Here is a 21,740-nt window from a genome sequence, read left to right as displayed (position 1 = left end):
ACATTGCGATCCCATTTTTTCAGATAGGAATACATTATATATACAATAATGCTGTAACTAAGTAACACGAGCATATATGATGTGTAAATTACACACATTATCATAAAACTGTCCCTATATATATGTGCACCAAAATGATTTCTTTTTGGTAGATTTTTTTTTAATTTATATTTAGCACACGAAATAAAGCAAAAATCAATTTGTTTCAACACTAAGTGCGACGGTGGCCCTATTTTATGTAGAAGAAACAAAAGCTTATCTTTACTATGTACTCAGTCACATTTATTAGTGTGGCGTAATTGCAAAAGAAATCAAAATACATAAATCGTAATAACACAGTACGAATATGATGAGTTATGGCGACACCAGAAAAATTTTGGGCGACGCCACTTGGGGTCGCGACATACATGTTGGAGACCACTGACCAATAGGACACTTTTACACCAAGATATGGACGTGGTTTAGCGTGTATTTAATGTACACCGCGCAAAACTCATGACCCATGCGAATATCCATATACAGAACAACGACCACATGCCTGGGTAAAACACTCTGTCAAGTAAGACTTTGTCAAATTAGTCCAACAAAAGTTTTGTCGTTGAAGTTGATCATAAATATAGCAATGCAATCATGATTATCACAACTTACCTGGTCGGTTGTTGGCTGTTAGCGCGATAGAATTTTGGGGTTTGTGGTATTTCCTGAAATAAATTATACAAAATAATATTAGCTTTGAATCTCCTGCTGCATTTCGTTCGACCAAAAGCACTTGCATTTTATAAGTTACCAAAGCGACCAGGATGCAAAGAACTACAACTCCACAGATGACAGCAGGTACAATTATTGCCAAGTCGTTACTATCGTTGGTAGGGGTAGTAACTGAAGCAAGAAATATGTTTTTATGTTAAATCCTGTGATTCCTATCAGTAAACAATTTACACTCACCGACTGTCTCATGTGATTTTTTTTTGATCTAGTAGATGTAGTTATTGTCGGTTTTGGTAGCATTCCTGTTGTTGTAGTCACAGCATCTGTTAATGTTGATGGTGCTGTCGTTGTGGTAGATAATGTAGATGGTATCGTCGCCGTGGTAGCGGTTGTGGTTACTCCTTTAATTGTCAATGGATTTCATACCATTATTGGCAAATATGTTGTTGCATAGAACAAATCAAGTTTTACTGTATTTAGTTTATTCTCCCGGAAAATTGCTAAAAAATCACTTTTGGAACTTGATGAAAGATACTGTTTTTTGCCCTAGTAATAGCCAACTTTTTTTATCCGATCAAATTGTCACTGGTGACAAATACCTCGTCATCTATAAGCTTGCAAAATTTTTGTGCTTTTTGTCTAATCGTGGCTATAAAAATTTTAGCTTTCACGGCTAGCAAATTAGTAGAATAGGTTTAAAGTATAACTCCGCTGCCGTCAACATAACAAATTTACTCAAAAGTAGGGAACTATAGTGATTACTTGTAAATATACTTCAAGGGAAACCGAAGTACGAAACAAATTGGAACAATTTTTCTTACTGGAAAACAAAATCACATATAGCTCGCTTTTTTATATTAATAATGTTGGCCAACCTTGGCCTTGATTTATTTCAGACTGATGGTTTAAGATTTCATACTAAATGCAATTTGTGTATATATACGTACCGTTGTATTTCTCACATACATAGCCACCACCATTATATTCGCAGTTGACGTCGGTCCATAGTAAAATTTCACTAGTTTGCCATCCCATTGTGACACAATTCTCATGAGTCCCACCATAATCGTTCGGTTCTCCGACCCTCCATTGTGAAACGTTCAACTCCGTCCCGTCCAGCCATTGAAAAGTGTTGAATGTTCTGTTCCGCTTTAACCCGATGTAGAAGCCTTTGTAAGGCACTAAAAATACGTTAAGTTTTACCAGACGAAAGAAATAGCGCGCGCACTGAATTTTATATTAAACCTATTAAATTTTCCAGAAATAATTGGATTTCTGTTGAATCGACTTTCGCCAACGTTGCACCAATGCTTTCACATCCATGTAATGCTCCGGTGTATTTGGTAGAAGAATGGAGAGCAACAAAGTATTCCAAGCTGCCAAACTGGTGCCAAGTTACAGCACAAACGCGACCCATCGTGAAAAACACAATTAAGAATTTGCACAGATACATGATAGACTCTAACTAACGTTAGCTAATGATATGTAACAAAAGTGTAATTCTTTTGGTACATATACCACATAGTTTTTACCGGACGAACATATTATACTTGCCAATAGCGTTTATGTTTGTCAAAAGAAGATCATAAATACACTCTAAAAGAAATATTATTTTTATCCACAAAAAGTAATTATATATTTCAGATTTATTTGCACAAACGACTGTCAAAAATGAGCCATACCTTTATTACAATAGTATTTAATGAATATTTTATACTATGTGCGAAATAGAGCAAAATATCCACATGCCCCAAATACACACATTATATGTTATTTACGATTAGTAGCAGATAAAATTTACAACGTCAAGTAAGAATATAATCACAGTTGGACTCTTAAAGCTTAATTAATTTTCAGGGCAACGCAGTTCATTGAGTTTTATGTATAGCCTATGTGAACCCTCTGTCTATTTGTCGAATTTCAAAATTTCATGCTCGATAAAGGCAAAGCTTTTCAGCCAACTTTGCTAAAAAATTTTCTTACAAACAATTCATCAAAAAGTTGTTCCTGGGAAGGTTTAAACAGGCCTATTAAAACTAAATTAAATAACTCAGTTCTAATTTGTCCAAGTAAAAAGTCACAATAAACACAAAGTAACAACCTTGTGGAAAACAGCAGTAACTTCTAAAGTATCCATGATTTGTGGTAGCAGTTTTGTATGGGTATGACATAAGGTTATTTAAAAAGATAGGCTATGCTTATGGGGTCGATCAAGCGAATGGTATTTACGTTGATTGTTCAGAAGGTTAATCCTAGGTTAGTTGGCGGCTACACCGTTTGCATCCTGCGAAATCACATCACCATTTAGCCAGTAGTCCCCAACACGTTATTTCCAGTAATCTAACAAGTGACTTTATGATGAGCGGTGGAAAACTTTTAGACTGCCTAACTGACAGAACAAACAGAGAAGTTCGGCTCAGACTTTTTTTCAACACCCGAACGTCAACGCCTAATCAAGGAAAGACAAACAGATGTATTTTTTTTCGTATAATTTTTACCATTATCTTCTATTTATTTTAACTGTGTATGAAAAAAAATAAAATGTTTTGTGTATGAAAAATTAAAATGTTCAACCTCTACAAGTTTGCGCAACATGTGATTTATGGTTAATGTGCGACCTATATGTGTGGTCAGATTAAAATTGCAACATGCTATCTTCGTAAAAATAAAAATTGCACGGTGGTAAAATATTTTAACGCGGTTAGGATCTTCGGTTTAGAAACAGGGTTTGCAATTTTATTTTGGTATAGCCCACTTTTAATACTTGAAGTTGATCTGGAAATCTAGTAATCTCTCACTTTAATTAATTAATGCGCTTATGTTCACTAATGAATATCTTGAGCATAAACTATTTGTTCGAGTTATACTACAAGTAGAATGCATAGATCTGAATACATCCTTTATCATTTTTTTAACATAAGGTAAATGCGCGAATAGTATTCCCTTAAAATATTCTCTAATATGATCCGCAGTGTGGTGACTAATGTTAAAAGTAGCGTGAATGCAAACTATAGAAAACTGTATTCTACCACATTTCCTTGTTGCTTCGTATACGTCACAGATTGTGCGGAAGCCCCACATCAAGAAGTGAACTTTCTTCAAAAGGTTACGTTAAGGATAACACTGCGGCGCTTTGTTTGTGAAAACTTAAGAAACAACTGTGGGTCTAGACACATCAACGATATGTTGTATGGTTAGATTAGGGCTTTTCGTTCCTGTGTGACCATTGGACATTTCAATTCCAGTGTAACCTCAAAAAATTACGAACAGAAATATTTTTGTAAGAAACAACAGCGATGTGATCGTAATTGGCGGGCGTTTTGCAAATTTGTAACAAATAGTGCACTTCTTTAAAACATTCGCAGACATCACAATTTAAATGCGAAATATAGCATGTCACCAACTATTGTTCCACCCAAACATTTTTTAATTAATTCACCGCAAAGAAACAAGACGAAAAGTGGCTCAAGTTATTTAAAGTTTTATTGTTCAAATCCTCGTGCTCTTGTCGTATGCTGTGCCGCATTTGCAATTTCAATGAAGTTTTCAAATTGCAATTTTGACTACCTCTATGGCCGTATTTTTCCTAGTATGATTTAACACTATAGGGTTATAAAGTAAAAAGAGATGTTAACTATATAAATTAAAGAAATGTAATGCTAGTTTAAAAATATAAGGTTTAACTTATTGTTAGATTGCTAAAGATAACTTGGCCATTGGTGTTAAACATAAATATAGTTAATTTTAGTAAAATATTTATTATTAAAATAGTGAAATCAAATTTCCATGCATTTTGCTAAAACCCGTTATATCTGTAATAAACGTTAGTCAAGTTAAACCTAATCCCCTGGAAATCCAGTTTAATATTGTATTGCCCTTTTTATTTTTGTTCCTCGTTCGTTAAATGAACTTCATAAGAATTTAAGAAGTCTTGTTTGTGTGTAATATTAGGAATCCATCATTTAGCCGGATGTCAACATAAGACTCCCAATCAATTCATAAACTCTAAAGTCACAATCACAGTTTAAAAAACATACAGTAACAGTGGTTAACATGTAGTTTTTAATATAATTTTTCATCTTTGTTAAACTGTATTCCATCTTATACTTCTTACTAAATTACTAAAATGCCTATGTTAATTTTGTCGTTTTTAATATTTGCCATTGAGCGTTTCGAGATAAAAATATATGTGTTGTTACTGTGCGTGGATTTCACGCCGTCATTGTTATTAGTTTGAAATTTCGAATTTTCAGACTGCGAAATATTTTAGGTTTATTAAACTGTCCAATGCCCTTTTTAGTTTCACATTAAAAGAAGAATTTATCTCACTGCTTCGCCGAGCATTTGTTTTGCCTATTAGTTATCTATAACGTGCATTAGGCAGTGTTTCCTCTTGGCAACTTCCATATGAATGACTATTTTAGGACTCAGTTACTTGTGTGCTTGAATAATTGCAAGCTTGTGGAGGAGTAGTATTATAGTGGCATTTTAGTAAAATATAATAAAATGTTCTTTTAAGTCAAACAGCTTCTTCACATATTTTTGTGCTTTTCAAATCTTTATTTGTCAATTGCTGAAACTGGAAGTTAGCTGATCTCGAGTGCGTTAGAAGCAAGTTGTATTGCGCAAATAGTCTTATTGTCATCTCAGATGTTTTTATTTAAAATACTTTTGAAATTTGTAATCTAAAGTGGAAAAATGCGATTTATAGATAAAATATTTTTGTAAAATTGATGTAGCCCTAGGTTCTCACAATCACTGAACCTCGTTGCGTGTTTGCCACATGACCGTGATCTTAGTTTCGAATTATAGCACGCTAAACAGTATTTGTAATTAAACAGTGGTGTTTGCTACTGTCGCGCATAAGATTTTCTTCGTACAACGGTGTGCCAAACAATACTAACAATAAATGTTAACCTCCTTGAGATGGATTTGTAAACAAATCAACTTATCTAGATTTAAAGAAATACAATTTTATTTTGGGGTATTTTCTTAGATTGTACGCTGTAAGTTATTTTACCTCGGTTTAATAGTTGTTTTATAGCAGGTCCAAGCAATTTGGGAATGTACATCGTGTATTGCAAATGAAAGAAGATTTAGATAGATGTTAGCCAATCTTAACAACTATAAGTAGGCCTATACATATTCCTATTGACGAAATCCATTTTCGTGCAAAATTAATACCAACACACGTTTTAAATCAATTGTAAAATTATTCTTTCGGCAAATTTCGTTTAAGTTCCAATGATTCGACTACACCAGAGTTACTTAAACTGGGGTCCATGGACCCCATAGGGGCCGTGAATTAGTTTTAGGGTGTCCATGAAGTCCTAATTAAAATATTACTTTATCTTTAAAAGTAATCAATTTTCAAAGAAAACAGTTTTATTCAAAATAATACGGCTTTGCATTGTGTTTGGATTCTTTTTAACTATCGAATTTTTATCACCGAAATCAATTTTCTTGCCTACCGTGGTCCACGCGGAGACAAAACAAAATTAAGGGGTCCCCGGTAAAAAAAGCTTAAGAACTTGTGGACTACACCTATTGATGCATTTTTCTTCAGGGCAATGTTATTGCAAATTATAGGCAAAAAAAATATATAAGGCAAATAATAGAGGAAAAAACACAATGGACCACGTTCTAAATAAACCACGTGGTGGGTTAAACAGCCGATAACCGGACAATGCGAACAATTGAAACAGTAGACTACTGTTCATAACTTTTCAAATATTTTATTACTTCTAATATATTTGTGCCTTAAGTATCATAATTCAATTTCGTGCAATACGATATGACTTTTGAATCAATTTTCTGATTGGCATCATTCAATCGGTTTTCTGGTAATATGCAAATATAAGACACAATTTGTTACAAAGATTAAAATGTGGACAAGGCAGTGTGATAAATTACATAACAAACATTGCAGGCTGTTTAAATTTGCTAAAAACATAATAATGCAATTTTTGGTTGAGCAACACGCTTCTGATGGTGTTTTTGCGGATTGCCATAATACATAAAAATTTGTTTTCAAGTATACATTGATTTTACCGTCCAATGAATTCAAAATAAGTTATTTTGAAAACCATTGTTATTAAAAAAATTGAAATTAACGTCGACGTAATTTAAGCATTATCAGGAAACCTTAGATTTCCTAAAACGAAACTTAGTCAACAAACAATTTTCAGCAGTATACAAGATTGGCCAACAAAGTATCAACTCTTCACAATTTGAAAAATTTGAGATCATTAAAATAAGTTTAAGACATTTACGACTAATATGTTTTTATATATCAGTATTTCTTGAAATTCACTGCTTGGTGAATAAATTCCCTGTCGTATATTTTCTATGCAACTACCTCAAAAGCTTCAGTTTTCGACTTCTTACTGAAATCAAAAGAAAAAATAATAAAAAAAAAGTCACATAAATTTGCTTCAGAAAAACCTCAAACCACTTACACTTTATAAATGCCAAAAGCCACTAAAGAGCAAATGAGAAACATTCCACAAAGAAGAGGAACCAAAATGGTCTTTGGAATTCCTAAAACAAAACAAAATATTTGCGCTGGTTTCACACAACCGGATAATATGATACAAAAGACCTCATACCTCGACTTTGGCATGTTGCCTTTGCTTCGGTAGCTGGCTGTGTTTTGTAATCTTCATTAATGGGTTCCTCAATCGCTGTTGCAGTTATTTCTACGTAAAAGTGGAAAATTGGTTAAGTTTATTAAAGATAAAAGCTATAACCACTAACGAACCGCTGTAATTTCTGCTTACGCCTAACGTTCGTATTTTGTTTAAAGATTTGTTTTTTATGAAATTAATGATATTAGCCATGTTCGAAACATTCATTCACATTTGTTTATCATGTAAACCTTTCTCTTTTAATAACGCCGTATATATACATATATATAGGTTTTTAAGCATCAGAAAGCACGATTTTGATTCAGTCAACACCATCAACTATTTGAAACACTATAATCACAGCGCTTATTGTGGTTCACAAGGGAAATTTAGAGGGTCAACCATAAGGTATTCTATAGTAAAACTTATACCTAAGATTGTCATCCTTAATGCCTGTATTGCGTAATAGAGATTTCTCCAATTATAAATCTATCAGGATATAGATTTGTATCTCAGAAAGCTAAATTTTAAGAAGTTTTGATAAAGATAGGTAAGCGACTATTCAGAAGAACGTTGTTTATATTGCTTGTTTTAATGTGTTTTTGCAACACACCAAATCTATAAGTGTTTCGGATTCAACTCAGTTTATCACACGCCACATGAACTTAAATTGAACTACGTTAACTTCAACTGTTGACATTTTTGCTAAGTTGATGGTAGTTCGTGCGGAAGTGGGCACCTGTAAACGTTTGTATCGGTTTAGGGCATACACTATTTGTCACAGTTTATTCAATAAATAATCCAAGTTTTATACATGACCAGACGTCATTTGTTTTAAGGGCTGCCAAACCTGAACTGACAACACATTTTACATTCGCACGAAAACAAGTTAAGTACGTGGAAAGTGTGGAAAGAATGTTGGTTAATATCGCGTAAACCACTGCAAATAACCATATTTTCTTACCGAGGTTCTGTCTTGTGGTTTTTCCTACGGGTATTATCATCGCTTTAAAATTCCGCAGAATTGATTTGGGCGATGTAGAAGGAATTTCTGGTGTAAAGCAAATACTAAAGTAAATTGATGAATATCTAATAAACTCCTTTTAAAAAAGTCGTGTCTTACCGGTACAAATTGTCGTTGGCATTGCTCTTGCTGCCATCATTGTGGCAGATTCAGATGTATCTATTTTATTGGTTGTAATTGGTATTTCTGGCGAAAGGCGAATCGTGCTGGAACCGTTGCTAACCGGCTTTGTGGCTGTTTCTATCATCATTTCTAAAGCTAAACGAGTCGGCGAATCATCTGTTGTTGGAGGTAATTCTGGTGGACGGCAAAAATAGTTTGTTTAGAGCAGGGGTTGCTAAACCGGGGTCCATGGATCCCTTGGGAGTCCGTGAATTAATTTTAGGGAGTCAATGAAAGCCAAATTAAAATATTAGTTTATAATTTTTCAAAGAAAAGGGTTTAATTAAAAATAAAACGTTTCAGCACTGAATGTATTCAAACTCCATTTTATTAAAATCATTAGAATATTTCTGAAAGTCTACTTGATTGTAACGGAAAAATTTATGGCGCCACGTTTGAAATTTTCTTGCCTACCATGGTCCACGCGAAGCCAAAACAAAATAGGGGGTTCGCGGTAAAAAAGACAACCGTGGTTCAGAGCAACGTGCTTCATTGGAGATGTCATGGGTCTAATTTTGAAGGTTTCACTATTTACCTTTGGGTTTCTGGCATATGTATCCAGCGCCATCGTAATCGCAGTGTATGTCGTTCCAGCTTACTTCAAGGAAATATTTCCATCCCAGTTGGACGCAATCCTCTGGTTTCTCCCCATGATCATTCGGTTCTCCGTCCTTCCATTGAGAAACGTTCAACTCCGTCCCGTCCAGCCATCGGAAAGTGTTGCTTGTTCTGTTCCGCTTTAAACCGATGTAGAAGCCTTTGTAAGAAACTGAAACAATGTAATGATTACCCGAAGAAAACGAACTCGGTCACCAAATGTGCTTTGTTCTAACCTACTAAATCTTCCAAAAATATTTCAGCTTTGGTTGTATCGACCTTCGCTAAGGTTGCATTAAGGCTCTCGCAAGCAGCTAATGCTCCAGTGTAGTTGGTCGAAACATCGAGAGCAACGTGGTATTCAAAGTTGTCCAACTGGTGCCAAGTTAGAGCATAAACTTGCCCCAGCGAGAAATTAAGAAGCAGGTATTTGTACATTATCTCTAGCATTATTTGCATTAGCAAAGTGTGATTTTTCTAATATGCTGTGAAACAAATGACTTCTAATGGAATTTTTTCAAATATATATTAAGTCTCTAACACTCCTTTTTATTAACGTTCCGTATGACTTTATATTATTAATATTAAGGCCGAAATTCCAATCATTTTCGTCAGATAAATTAAAAAAGTTCCTATTTCTATGACAGTTTACGGTATTGTAATACATATTTAATTAAAAATAACATTCACAATATTTAATTTTAGCAGTGAAACGCCTTTAGCCTACGTTAGCTACAAAATGCTTTCTTTTAATTATCCATAACAAAGTTTATTTCACCAGGAACTTGTGAACTACCACATTGAACTGTCATAAACTGACTTGATTGTTGTGATAACTGTTTTTCTGTTTATCGGAGTTCATTTGTGCAAAGTTAAAGCCAGTTTGTTTGGAAAACGATCCGGTTTATATCGGGTTGTGTAAACATTTAAACAAATTACAAATGGCCGTTCTGTTGTTGTTTTATAAGTTAGATAAACCGTTTTACCTTATTTTTCTTTGTGAAATTTTTAATAGATTAGATTACATTTAATCTTTGCTGGACCTAATTCCTTTTACAACAGTGATTTTTAAACTGTGTGCCTTGAGATATTCTTCAGTTCGCCGCGAAATTTTGGTAATTTTGAAAAAACTAGTCAAATTACAAAAACGCATGCAAGCAAGCATTTAACACTTGAATGGTACACTATAGATAAATGAAAGTATTTCGTATTAAAAAAAAGCCATAGAAATAGTTTGATGTTGCTGTGTTCATCATGTTTTGGAAGTACAGAGCATCCTACTGTGTAATCCTACCGTTTGTACAGCGCCATCAAGGACAGGGAAGCTAACGTATTTTGCACAATAATATGTAATAACTCTACAACTCTTCCTCCAATTCTTCATCCAACCTCATCTTAAACTTGTCCTTCAACTCTTCCACCAACTTTTAATCTAACTATGACTCTTTTTCCAAACTCGAACTCGAACTGAAAAATGTGCGCTCATTCTGGAAAAAGTGCGAACATTTTGAAGGCATTTCAAAATTGGTACACATTTTTTGCATATTTTCGCGATTTTCTGCGCATATCGTACACAACAACGCAATGTCCCGTGTTTATCTTCGATGAACAGACATTTAAGCCGGATTGTAACACAACACATTCCGGAAAACCGTTAGTCCAAAAGTTGAAATAAGTATAGAAAAACAAAAAAGAACCGATTTAGCCCAAACATGAATATGAACCGGCTTGGTTTTGAAAATGCACTTACTTCCGTTCAACTCAACTCAACCAAACTCGCCATTGCTGAGTTATAAAAGGATGTACACAACAGGTTTGGTATGATAGATTTATTTTAAACTATAGGCTGCATTTAGTTACAGAGGTTTCGACGTGTTGACAGGAAAAAAAGTTAACTATCAATGTAAACTTAATGGCCGGATTATGTCTCAAAATACATTTTAACAAACAAAGAAATATTAGATACAAAACGTCGTTATTTTTGTCCTAATGTAAAAAAAAGTTCAACGTATTGAATGGCGGAGAAAATCAACTTGCTACAAATCAACTTGTTTCTTTGAAATTGTGTCTCAAATGTATGCGGAATAAATCTGACTTTTGGTAGTGTTTCTGAATTACCAAATTACTGTTGGAGATGTTTCTGTGAACTTCAGCCTTGTTGCTCCAACGAAACTAAAATACACTAAATAGTAACTGTTAATATCGAGAAAGATGCATATTACAAAAACACAAGCTTGATTTGAATATGGTATTAAACTTAACGAGCTTACTATATATTTGATGAATTATTCATTTATGTTACTTTTATTTATATTGAATTCATTAACAATTTTGTGATATTATTTTATCCGGTCTACAATCGCAAGTCCTAATAAAAAGAAAACAAACAAGTTTCATGACGAAAAGTTTAAGACTGATCAATGACAAAAGATGGCAAACTTTCCCAAAAACAAATATTCTCGCAAAACATTTTTAATAATTTGATGAACCTCCGAAAGATAACCCGATACTTTGAATTGTAGCAATCGCAAAGCAGCTGCCTTTTCATAGCTGTTTCTCACAAAACTTTGTAAACAAAATAAGGTGTCCCGGTTTTGCAAATTAACTTTTTCACCTATACTTAGCATTTCGTTCAAGCGTTCAGACAGGTGTAAATCAGTTGTGCAATGGACAACAAGGGCAGCGAATAATCGTCATTGCTTTAGAAAGGTTCATTCTGGGCACCGCACAGCAGTGTTACAATGACTAAGGTCACCGTTTTTAAATGAAAGTCTTTCGGACAAATTGCTTGACTTTAAAGTCATTTAGTTAAATTAATTTGTTAACATTAGGCGTTTTTAGTTAAAATTTATGAAAATTGATCTACCTGATCTCAATTTTTGCACGTAAAACGGTTAGATTGCTGTAAATTTGTTTTTTGGGTTATTTTTTAGTTGAGATATTACTCATGATTGGACAAGTTTATAGTTCTATTTTTATAAGTGATTTGACTTTTTGGCTTGGCATTTTTTTAAGACTTGACTTGGATTTAAGTTATTTCACAAATGACTTGACAGGGATTTGAATGATTTCAAAATGACTTACTTGTGCTATGGGTGGAACATAAATTAAAAGTGTTATTATATGCCTTGCGATATTAGCCACACGGGGAGAAATAATCGGGCCCATAAACTTGTTACCTTTTAGGGTCGCGTAACGTTTTCAAGAGATTCACTAATATCTATTTTCCTTCCTGTTCACAAAGCGGTCGTATAACACTCTGCTCTCAGTGCAAGTCACGATTAAAATACATTGTTTGCATGTGGCCAAAAGTTAAACAGTAAAGCTGTACTGTGACCCTTTGTTCAAACCCACGTAGCCTTTTCAGCGGTCCACTCATTTTAATTTTATTGTTTAAACTGTGAGTTAAAAATATGATTTATTTTAATTGGGGCTGGTGATGTCCCTTCGTCTACATCGAAATCTAAATATTTTTAAACAATTGCCAGTAAACATAAAGAGTTAGATTTCGCTACATGATGTTTGTTAGCAATCCTACTGTACAAATTTGATCGAATATTCTTGGCTTACATAATCAGCAGTACAGCGGATAAACTGGAATGTATTGCAGTTACATATTTGCTCCAGGGACGTCGCAAAGCAACATAAAAGCTCATTTCTCACGATCAATCCAATCATGACTGCCAAGGACGGGAAAATTTGTTAATCTCTGGCAAATCATGGTCTCATTGGCTTCAACGCTCACAAAAACATTAGAAACGATTAATTTAAATCACTTTTGCGAAAAATCGTCACAGGGTTAGTATTCAAAACTTTCCCGTGTACCCCTGAAATTTCTAACTCTGGGGATACGCCTACTACCCCGATTTAAGAACCCCCGATAAAAGACATGTTTGGTTTTAGGCGTGGTTTAGCATAGTTTTCTTTAGGTATCTTGTTTTCATTAAAAGGTATGCAGGCATTTAATCCAGGCTTATTTAAAGATATAATTTATAAGCCACGTCACTCTGCCCTCGCATAAACCCGGCATATTGTAGTACAGAACGTCACATAGTTTGCCATATCAGCCATTGCAGTCATTTTCACCTATAGTAGTGAGTCTAAGCAACAATCGTGCATGACATATACTTGTAAATCAGATAATTGTTCTAAGCGGTTAAATATAATCATGTATGCATCACGCATATTGATACATTTAAACTTAGAGGCGTTAAAAGAGGGATGTTTGGCCCATTTATCAATAACTTCAACGCGAATGACAAAAAATAAAAACAAAAAAAATACAAAATGACAAAATCAGGTCTACAGGCTACAAGCAAGTGCAATAAAGGTCAGAATTATGTATAACGCAAAATAAAAGGTTTTTCTAGAGTTCACACAATGTAAAATCGCCGCATTCTAAACACAACCAAGGAAATGAATCGCAGTTAATTCAAATATTATAGTAGATTGATATTTAGAAGTTAGAAACAAGCAATTATACTTTTTGCCGTGCCTTGCATAATCAGGCTCTTTCCACTTTTTCACCGAACACATTTTAGTTGCCGCAATTCAAGTGAGAATAATAGCAATTTAATGACTGGTTGCAAATATTGTCGCGAATTTGGGTAAATTAAAATTCTTATAAACGCCTATATTCGCCTTCAAAGAAAAATGTATTTTAAACCATAATAGTTGAAGGTTGCATAGTAAGACGTATAGTAAGATATCAAAGCTAATACAGAAGTAGCTCATTTTGAGCGGTCGAATAACTTTATAGGGCTACCTTCACTTGTATGGGCTATGAGAAAGCGGAAGTTGTTTTACGCGGAGTGATGTGTGGTTATCGATGTGCATCTTCTAGTTTAACATAAGGGAAAAGTGAGTTGCAGTTCAACGCATTCTGTTACATCATCTTCCTCGATAAATATTCAAGCCGGTTCGCTTCCTATATAACGTCGTAAGTCCGCTCGTCGATTTCTTCGTTGACACTTTGACGCCCGGGGAGTTTGGGCGAACAGACATCCATGTAGCCCGACTCGATCGCTCTTCTTTCGAGAGGCGAAAAAACGGAGTTGGGAAGAATATAGGCTGGCTCGTACTCTTCGTCATCTTGGTTGACCACATCTCCTACAAGCCCGAGTTGTCGTTTTATTTGCAAAGAATTTATATGAAAACGATCTTTAGTGAGTTGCACCGGACAACTAAACGAAACGTCAAAGTTAGTGACTTGAGTTTAGGCCGATTTGCCAAATTACCACGTTTTAACTGGTTTCAACCATTTCACCCATTAAATTAATTACTAAAATAAGGTGGATATACAGCAATCCACATTTGCTAATAAACTTGACCGGTCAAGCCGGGACCCGGAGGTCGTGAGTTCGAACCTTACTGCAGGCAAGTTGTTTTTCTAGCCTATCCTGCTTGCATCGTAGAACAGATTTGGTGAGTCTGCAATGGCTTTCGGTTTACTAATTATACGTAAGCCGTAATCGTTGGTCAAAAAGCAACTTCAGAAGGGCTAGATCTCAGTTATTAACACACCTATGTGTGCATGTTTCATTGAATAAACTTTTACTATTAACAGTAAGTTTCGGGTACTGCATATGCGCAATTTGGTACTGCACATGCGCAAGTCGGACTATAGGGACTTGGGTAGTCTTACATATTCCTACTCAAGTCCCGAATCCCGAGTCCGACTCCGCAGCCCTGGTTTGGACAAACCTTATTTCAAGCACCAGCTGTTTACCGCCGATTACATAAATCAGTATGGTTCTCTCGAAGAAAAACTTTTTAAACAGTTATAAAAATGTTAAACACGCAAATCAGGCGTCGGTATAAGGAATACGCTTTTTAATAGCTAACGGCCTAACTATGACAAAAAAGTTACATCGTGTGTCATTATTTATCGTGGAAGCTATAGATGAAAGACGCAGTCTCATGTTAGCTTAAATGTTATCGTGTGAAATCATAACATATTAGAGCAGTGGTCGTCAACCGCCGGTCCGCGAGGAGTTCGTTACCGGTCCGTAGCAGGGTTGCCAGATTAAAATTTTGATCCAAACCAAAACCGTACGTAACAAGCAAGATAAAAGTAAAAAAAATAAATGCATTTCTATATTCAAAACGTATTAACTTTCGTTTGAATGTACTCCATGATTGATTGGTATGATAAAAAATCACTATACACGAGTATAATTCAAAACAGCTAGTCTGGTATGGCCATAGAAGTTACAGCACATTCACCAACGTTCAAAGTGATTTTTCTTATCGTAAATCCAACTCCTCATAAGCTATACGTACTGTGCCATATATCGAAAAATGGACCAAAATATTGTTATTTTATGTTAGCGAGTGCTCACCCTAAAGTATATTCTAGTATAATAAAATCATCCGTGTATTCGATGATAAAGTTACATTGATTAGCCCCATGCACGTAACACCCGGCTGTTTGAGAAGCTATGTGAGTACATGAATGCACCACACAAATACCTTCTTTTGCACACAGAAGTAAGGTGGCTCTCACGAGAAAAAACATTAAACAGAGAGCGTTTAAATTGCGTGAATCACTGCTAAGATTTTCATTAGAGAAACCTTTAGACCTATATAGACGAAATTAAAACTAGGTTGTAAAACATGCTTACTTGTATGACATATTTCACTTGCGTGTTATATTACTAGAGTCCAAGCGCTATTTTCGTAAAAACCGTTGGGCTGCAAATAAATGGATTCGTAATCCATTTTTTTTGCGATGACAGCACAAAAGGCAAAACCACAAAACAGAAAGAAAATGAGGGACATATTGCGGGCTTCATTAAGTTAACTAATAATATTTCCTATAGACTGCGCAAAACAAGCTCAGAGTTCTCATTGCTAAAAGTTGCACTAAATTTACTTTACTGAACATTTGTTTTTTTAAGGCCGGTCCGCGGCCAAATTTGAGTTTTAAACCGGTCCGCAGTGCAAAAAATGTTGCCGACCCCTGTATTAGAGTATTAAAATTAAATATGTGACTGAAACTAAGTGATTTGATTTACTTCCAACGTGGGCGTATATGTGAGGTTCCGAGATGATTATTTGCATTCCAAGTTCATCTCCTTCTGGTTGACTTGTTGCTTTCTGTCGCTTTAAACACCTAAGATTGAAACAAAGCTCATCAGATTTTTTTTTGCAGAAATATGCTGAAATACCTTAAATAAACAACCTGTTCCGACTTCCGACCAAAACTTATCAAATACAACTAAAACTTGTCATACTAATTAAAATTTGTTGTTTGTTGGGAGGGCTTTTTAATATTTCAGAGATGTTAAATATAATAATTTAACGTCAGAAAAAATTATGTAAATCAAAACCTTTGTACCGAGTCGAACCTATAAGCTAGACTAAATAACTGTTTGAATGTGTACAGTTTGCCCAATTAGTTGGCCTTTTTGATTATGTTGTCGGAAAAGTTATTGGAATCGCCTCATCCACTTATTTCAAGGGTTTCGCTTCTCGTTAGTTTCCTAATGTTCAAGTTTAATGCGCTTGTGGCCCCATTTGCCGAAGTTGATCGAATAAGGAAAATTAACAGTTACCTCTTTAGTCGTCTAAATGACAACGCAACCGACATACAGACGAAAATTAAAAGAAAAGTTGAAATTGCCGCGACTTTGCCAACGCTGTATGTAGGGAAGGTTCCGTTGCTGCCTGCAAGTTCAAGAGTCGTGATCATCAAAACTTAATATTACAGTATGTGTTAGGCATATGGAATAGCAATAGGTGTATATTTCGTTTTTGACAAAACTATTCCTATATTGGTATAATTTTATGGGAGTGGATAAACATATTACAACAAAATTTTGAAATTTAAACTTAAGGTAAATACAAACTGCTTGTCACGCAATGCCTGTCACACAATGCCTTACCTATGACCGTTGTAATAACTTTGCTTGCGGTTGTTTCCGTTGCTGCTTCGCCTTTCTTTGATAATGTTGTTACTTGCAATGAAGCTGTTGAAGGTTTAACATTTCTTTTGATTTCAAACGTTGTTAATGCTTGGTCGTATGTTGTTGTTATTTGGGGTGCAGTTGTTGTTGGTTGGTTGGTTTCTGTGGAGGTTAGTGGTGTTGTTGTTGGTGATATTGTTGGTCGTGGTGCTGTTGATGCTTTAATTGTTGTTGTTGTTACTGGTATGGTTGTTGGTGGTGCTATTAATGGCGTTGTTGTTACTGGTATGGTTGTTGGTGGTGCTGTTGATGCTTTAATTGTTGTTGTTACTGGTTTAGTTGTTGATGTTGTTGCTGTTACTTGTGTGGTTGTTGATAGTGGTACTGTTGATACTTTTGTTTCTGTTGTTGTTGATGGTACGGTTGTTGGTGGTGCTGGGGATGCTTTTGTTGTTGCTGTTGTTTTGACTGGTGTAGTTGTTGTTAGTGGTGCTGTTGATAGTATTACTCTTGTTGTTTTTGGTGTGGTTGCTATTGATACTGTTGATAGTCTTGCTGTTGTTGTTAATGGTACAGTTGTTGGTGGAGCTGTGGATGCTTTTGTTGTTGTTGGTGGTGGTGGTAATGGTGTGGTTGTTAGTGGTGCTGTGGATGCTTTTATTGATATTCTTGCTGTTATTGTTACTGGTGTGGTTGTTAGTGGTGCTGTTGATACTTTTATTGCTGTTGTTGTTGATGGTACGGTAATCGGTGGTGCTGTGGATGCTTTTATTGATAGTCTTGCTGTTGTTGTTACTGGTGCGGTTGTTAGTGGTGCTGTTGATACTTTTATTGCTGTTGTTGTTGATGGTACGGTTGTCGGTGGTGCTGTGGATGCTGTTGATACTTTTATTGCTGCTGTTGTTGATGGTACGGTAATCGGTGGTGCTGTGGATGCTTTTATTGATAGTCTTGCTGTTGTTGTTACTGGTGCGGTTGTTAGTGGTGCTGTTGATACTTTTATTGCTGTCGTTGTTGATGGTACGGTAATCGGTGGTGCTGTGGATGCTTTTATTGATAGTCTTGCTGTTGTTGTTACTGGTGCGGTTGTTAGTGGTGCTGTTGATACTTTTATTGCTGTTGTTGTTGATGGTACGGTAATCGGTGGTGCTGTGGATGCTTTTATTGATAGTCTTGCTGTTGTTGTTACTGGTGTGGTTGTTAGTGGTGCTGTTGATACTTTTATTGCTGTTGTTGTTGATGGCACGGTTGTCGGTGGTGCTGTGGATGCTTTTATTGATAGTCTTGCTGTTGTTGTTACTGGTGTGGTTGTTAGTGATGCTGTTGATACTTTATTGCTGTTGTTGTTGATGGTACGGTTGTCGGTGGTGCTGTGGATGCTTTTGCTGTCGTTGTTAGTGGTATGGTTGTTACTGTTGGAGTTTGTATTGCTTTCAATATTTTTTCCGTTGTTGCTTGAGGTGATCCAGTTGCTATCCATTTCATTTGTACCGAAAACGAAAAAAACTTTATTAGTCGCAGGCCAATTGTCGAAATTCCATTCATCAGCGGTAATGCTTACCTATGGTTTTTTGGCAAATATAACCTTCAATAGTTGAATTGCACGGCGAATCACTCCATTTAAAACTGGGATGGTCGATTGCCCCTATGACAACGCAATTCTCATTTCCACCCAGGTTATTTGGTTCGTCGGACATCCAGTTCGAAAAATTTAGCTCCGATTCATCTAACCAGCGAAACTTACTTGTCGTTAAGTTTCGCTTAAGACCGATAAATAATTGATGATATGACACTAAAATAAAATAAAAAATGAAAAACTTTAACAATGATAAAATAAAGTTATTCAACGCCTTAAGCCAGGGATGCGTGTCGGTTCAAAATAACCCAAACCGAGTCCCGAGTCTGAATATTCGGCCGAAAAAAACAACTTCATCGACCACCGTGTGCTGATTCCATAGCCCTGTATTACACCAACCCATCTAACCAGAACAGTGCGGACATATCAAAAAGAGGTGTCGCACAAATCAACCACCCCGTTATATAAATATATATAGAAAATTTAATTTAACATCAGTACCAATGATATTAATATATAGGCTTACATTGGATTTTATATCCTAATAAATTTATATACAAATCAATATTATTCCAATAGTAACTTAGTAAAACTGAAATATATGAAAGCATTATAAATAAAATATGAAGTATAATAAATATAAACAAATTAATAATAAATTAATAATTTAAAATTCCGGGGGGGGGAGGGGGGAAGCAAGTGCCCCCTCTTGCCTCTCCAACCCTACCCCGTGGGGGCGTCCGTGCACCCTTCCGATCATATATACATTGCGGCTTTGTCGTGTCCTAACTTGCTGCTATGCATTTCGGATTCGAAACTCCGGATAGTTGTGAGTAGCCTAACTCGAATCGGGAGTCAGGCAAGACACCGAACCTTTGCTTTAAGCTACTCCATTATCGTCTATTTTTCGACTGCTGTTGAATCGTCCTACTACAACGATATACGCCAAAACTGTGCTTCTTTGCGACCATTTTTCTACCCGCAGAAACCTTTCCAATCCCCTGACTTAGCATTTGCGGAATATATGCTTAACATCAGAAAATGTTAACGGTTCTCTCTTTTTAACCGTCCTTTGTTTAACGAAATAGTTTTTTATGTGATACATAAGTTTAATTTTGCAACCGCGCATATAGGCTATAGGACAGTTCTATACATAAAATTATAATTTTACATTAATTCGTCAAACCGTATACCGTTGTTTTTATGCGGCGTATTACAAATTACTTATGGTGAGTAAACAGCAAAGAGTCGAGTCGAACCGAATCTTTAGAAGTCGATTTTGGAAATAATTTTTTTTGTTTTGATTTACTCCTAATATTACATTTTTGGTAAAACAAGGTAAATAAACTGAATAACTTTAGAAATTTTAAAGTTATTATGTTAAACTGATATTGTGCAAATTAATTATCAAAACTAATATAATTGTGAAAACCTTGAAGGTTTTTCCAAGGCCGTTATCGAATTGAGAAAACGACTGTAAAAACCTTTTTTTGAACAAATAGAAGGGAAATAAAACGATAAGTCAAGTCATGGGAGACTTAGCTTAATTATACTCAAGTCCGTGACTTAAATTAATGCTACACTGGTCAGTGTTACAATGTTGTTGTGTAAGAAAATATCACGACATATGCTATGCTAACGATTAACATGAATCAAAAATATGTACCAGTAAAATTTTCCAGGAATGTTTGGATTTCTGGCGAGTCGATTTTGACCAGGGATGCATTCAGCGCCAAGCAGGCCCGTTGCGCCCCGTCAAAATCTTTGGTATCATTGAGTTCGATGTAATACTCGACGCCGTCCAGCTTCCGCCAAGTAACAGAATAAACTTGAGCAAAAAGACCGGCAACCAGCAGGGCTGTGAGTATGGCCATGACCGTTCACAGGCAAGTACACTACACCAGGCGAAATGGTTAAGACAACGCGTAGTATTCGTTTAAGATAAGGGAGTCGAACCGTTTGACTTTTTCGGTTCAGCTTCGGTTCGATAAATTCATTTTCGAAACCGGTTTACAACTTTCGGTTCATACAGACACATAAGTTGCGTTAAACCTGGTTATAAAATGTAGAGAATAATTATTGAATTGCAACTCGTATATTTAATCTAAGTTTCGAGGCTTATTATAAACAAGCAGCTCAATATTGAAATATCTCAAAAAAAACAAAAAACAAACTTTTTTTAGATTATTTTAAATATTCGGTGCATTTCCGCTCCGACTGCTTAAAATCTGACAGGAAACGTTCAGGTTTAGTTTGGGTTCGGTCCGAGTCACTGTTTAAGAATAAATCTATTTCGAAAGCAACATTTAAAACTGCATCACTTATTTGATCACGATAAGGAACGCAAACCTTTTCCTATCAAAATGTCCTATTCCCTGGTAATAGAAGACCTAGTTAACTGCGTGAATGATCTTTATACAAGTCGTTTAGTAGATATTTCATTCAGCTCGCAGCCCACACGTTTTCGTTCTCTACATATCCAACATAGTGTTGCGTTTTGTCGCTCTAATCGGAACCTATCCCACGCCTGATTGTCCAACATGCTCATTGCTCATTAACTTTATCCGACAACTAAAGCCCGAAACGAATTTAAACTGTCGCTTTTTGAGAATGAGTCTGGTAGAAAAGAAATTGTGATTTCTTATCAACTTATTTTTGGCATCCTGAGAGAAAACCCTGGTTTTTGTTGTTGTTGCTGGTTGCTGATGGTTATTTTATACTAGATATCCAGTGTAAAATAACAAAATAGACTCAAATGTATCCTCAAACGCTCAGCGCAAAGATCGATAAAGTCTCTGATATATGTACACCAAATGCATTTCATGTTCGTCTGATATAAGCGACTCGCGAAAAAACTACATTCTACAGCACACGCAAATACACTTCATGCAACCTATAAGGATTTTTTTAAACGGTTAAAAGGTGCGACCGGTTAAAATTTTTTTTTAAACGGTTAAAAGGTGCGAAAAATTCAACTTTGCAGGCATTTCGTTGGAATTTGTAACAGTATGGTGGTCTGACATTAAAACAAGGGTTGACTAGGCTCGGCCAGTTGTTGTTGTTGTCGATTTTATTCAAAACAGCTGGTGTAAAAGTTTCGCATTTAAATACATTTTTAAAGCGATGACACTTATTTCCTC

General features: G+C 35.5%; 1 protein-coding gene across 1 annotated transcript; it reads right to left on the bottom strand.

The window, feature by feature from the left end:
• Positions 1-6,916: 6,916 nt before the first annotated feature.
• On the bottom strand, positions 6,917-9,555 carry LOC146163358 (uncharacterized). The gene is made up of 7 exons (XM_083382869.1): positions 9,354-9,555; positions 9,056-9,289; positions 8,458-8,655; positions 8,299-8,385; positions 7,317-7,406; positions 7,167-7,248; positions 6,917-7,094 (listed from the first exon to the last, which is right to left on the bottom strand). The coding sequence occupies exons 1-7, from the start codon at positions 9,553-9,555 to the stop codon at positions 7,055-7,057; spliced, it is 933 nt and encodes a 310-aa protein (XP_083238995.1). The 3' UTR covers positions 6,917-7,054.
• Between the last annotated feature and the right edge of the window lie 12,185 nt (positions 9,556-21,740).

The sequence above is a fragment of the Ascidiella aspersa genome, chromosome 2 (assembly GCF_963924565.1).
Source record: "Ascidiella aspersa chromosome 2, kaAscAspe10.2, whole genome shotgun sequence".
Taxonomy (NCBI): Eukaryota; Metazoa; Chordata; class Ascidiacea; order Phlebobranchia; family Ascidiidae; genus Ascidiella; species Ascidiella aspersa.
The sequence above is the reverse complement of the archived record's forward strand: the minus strand, read 5'-3'. Positions and strand labels throughout refer to the sequence as shown.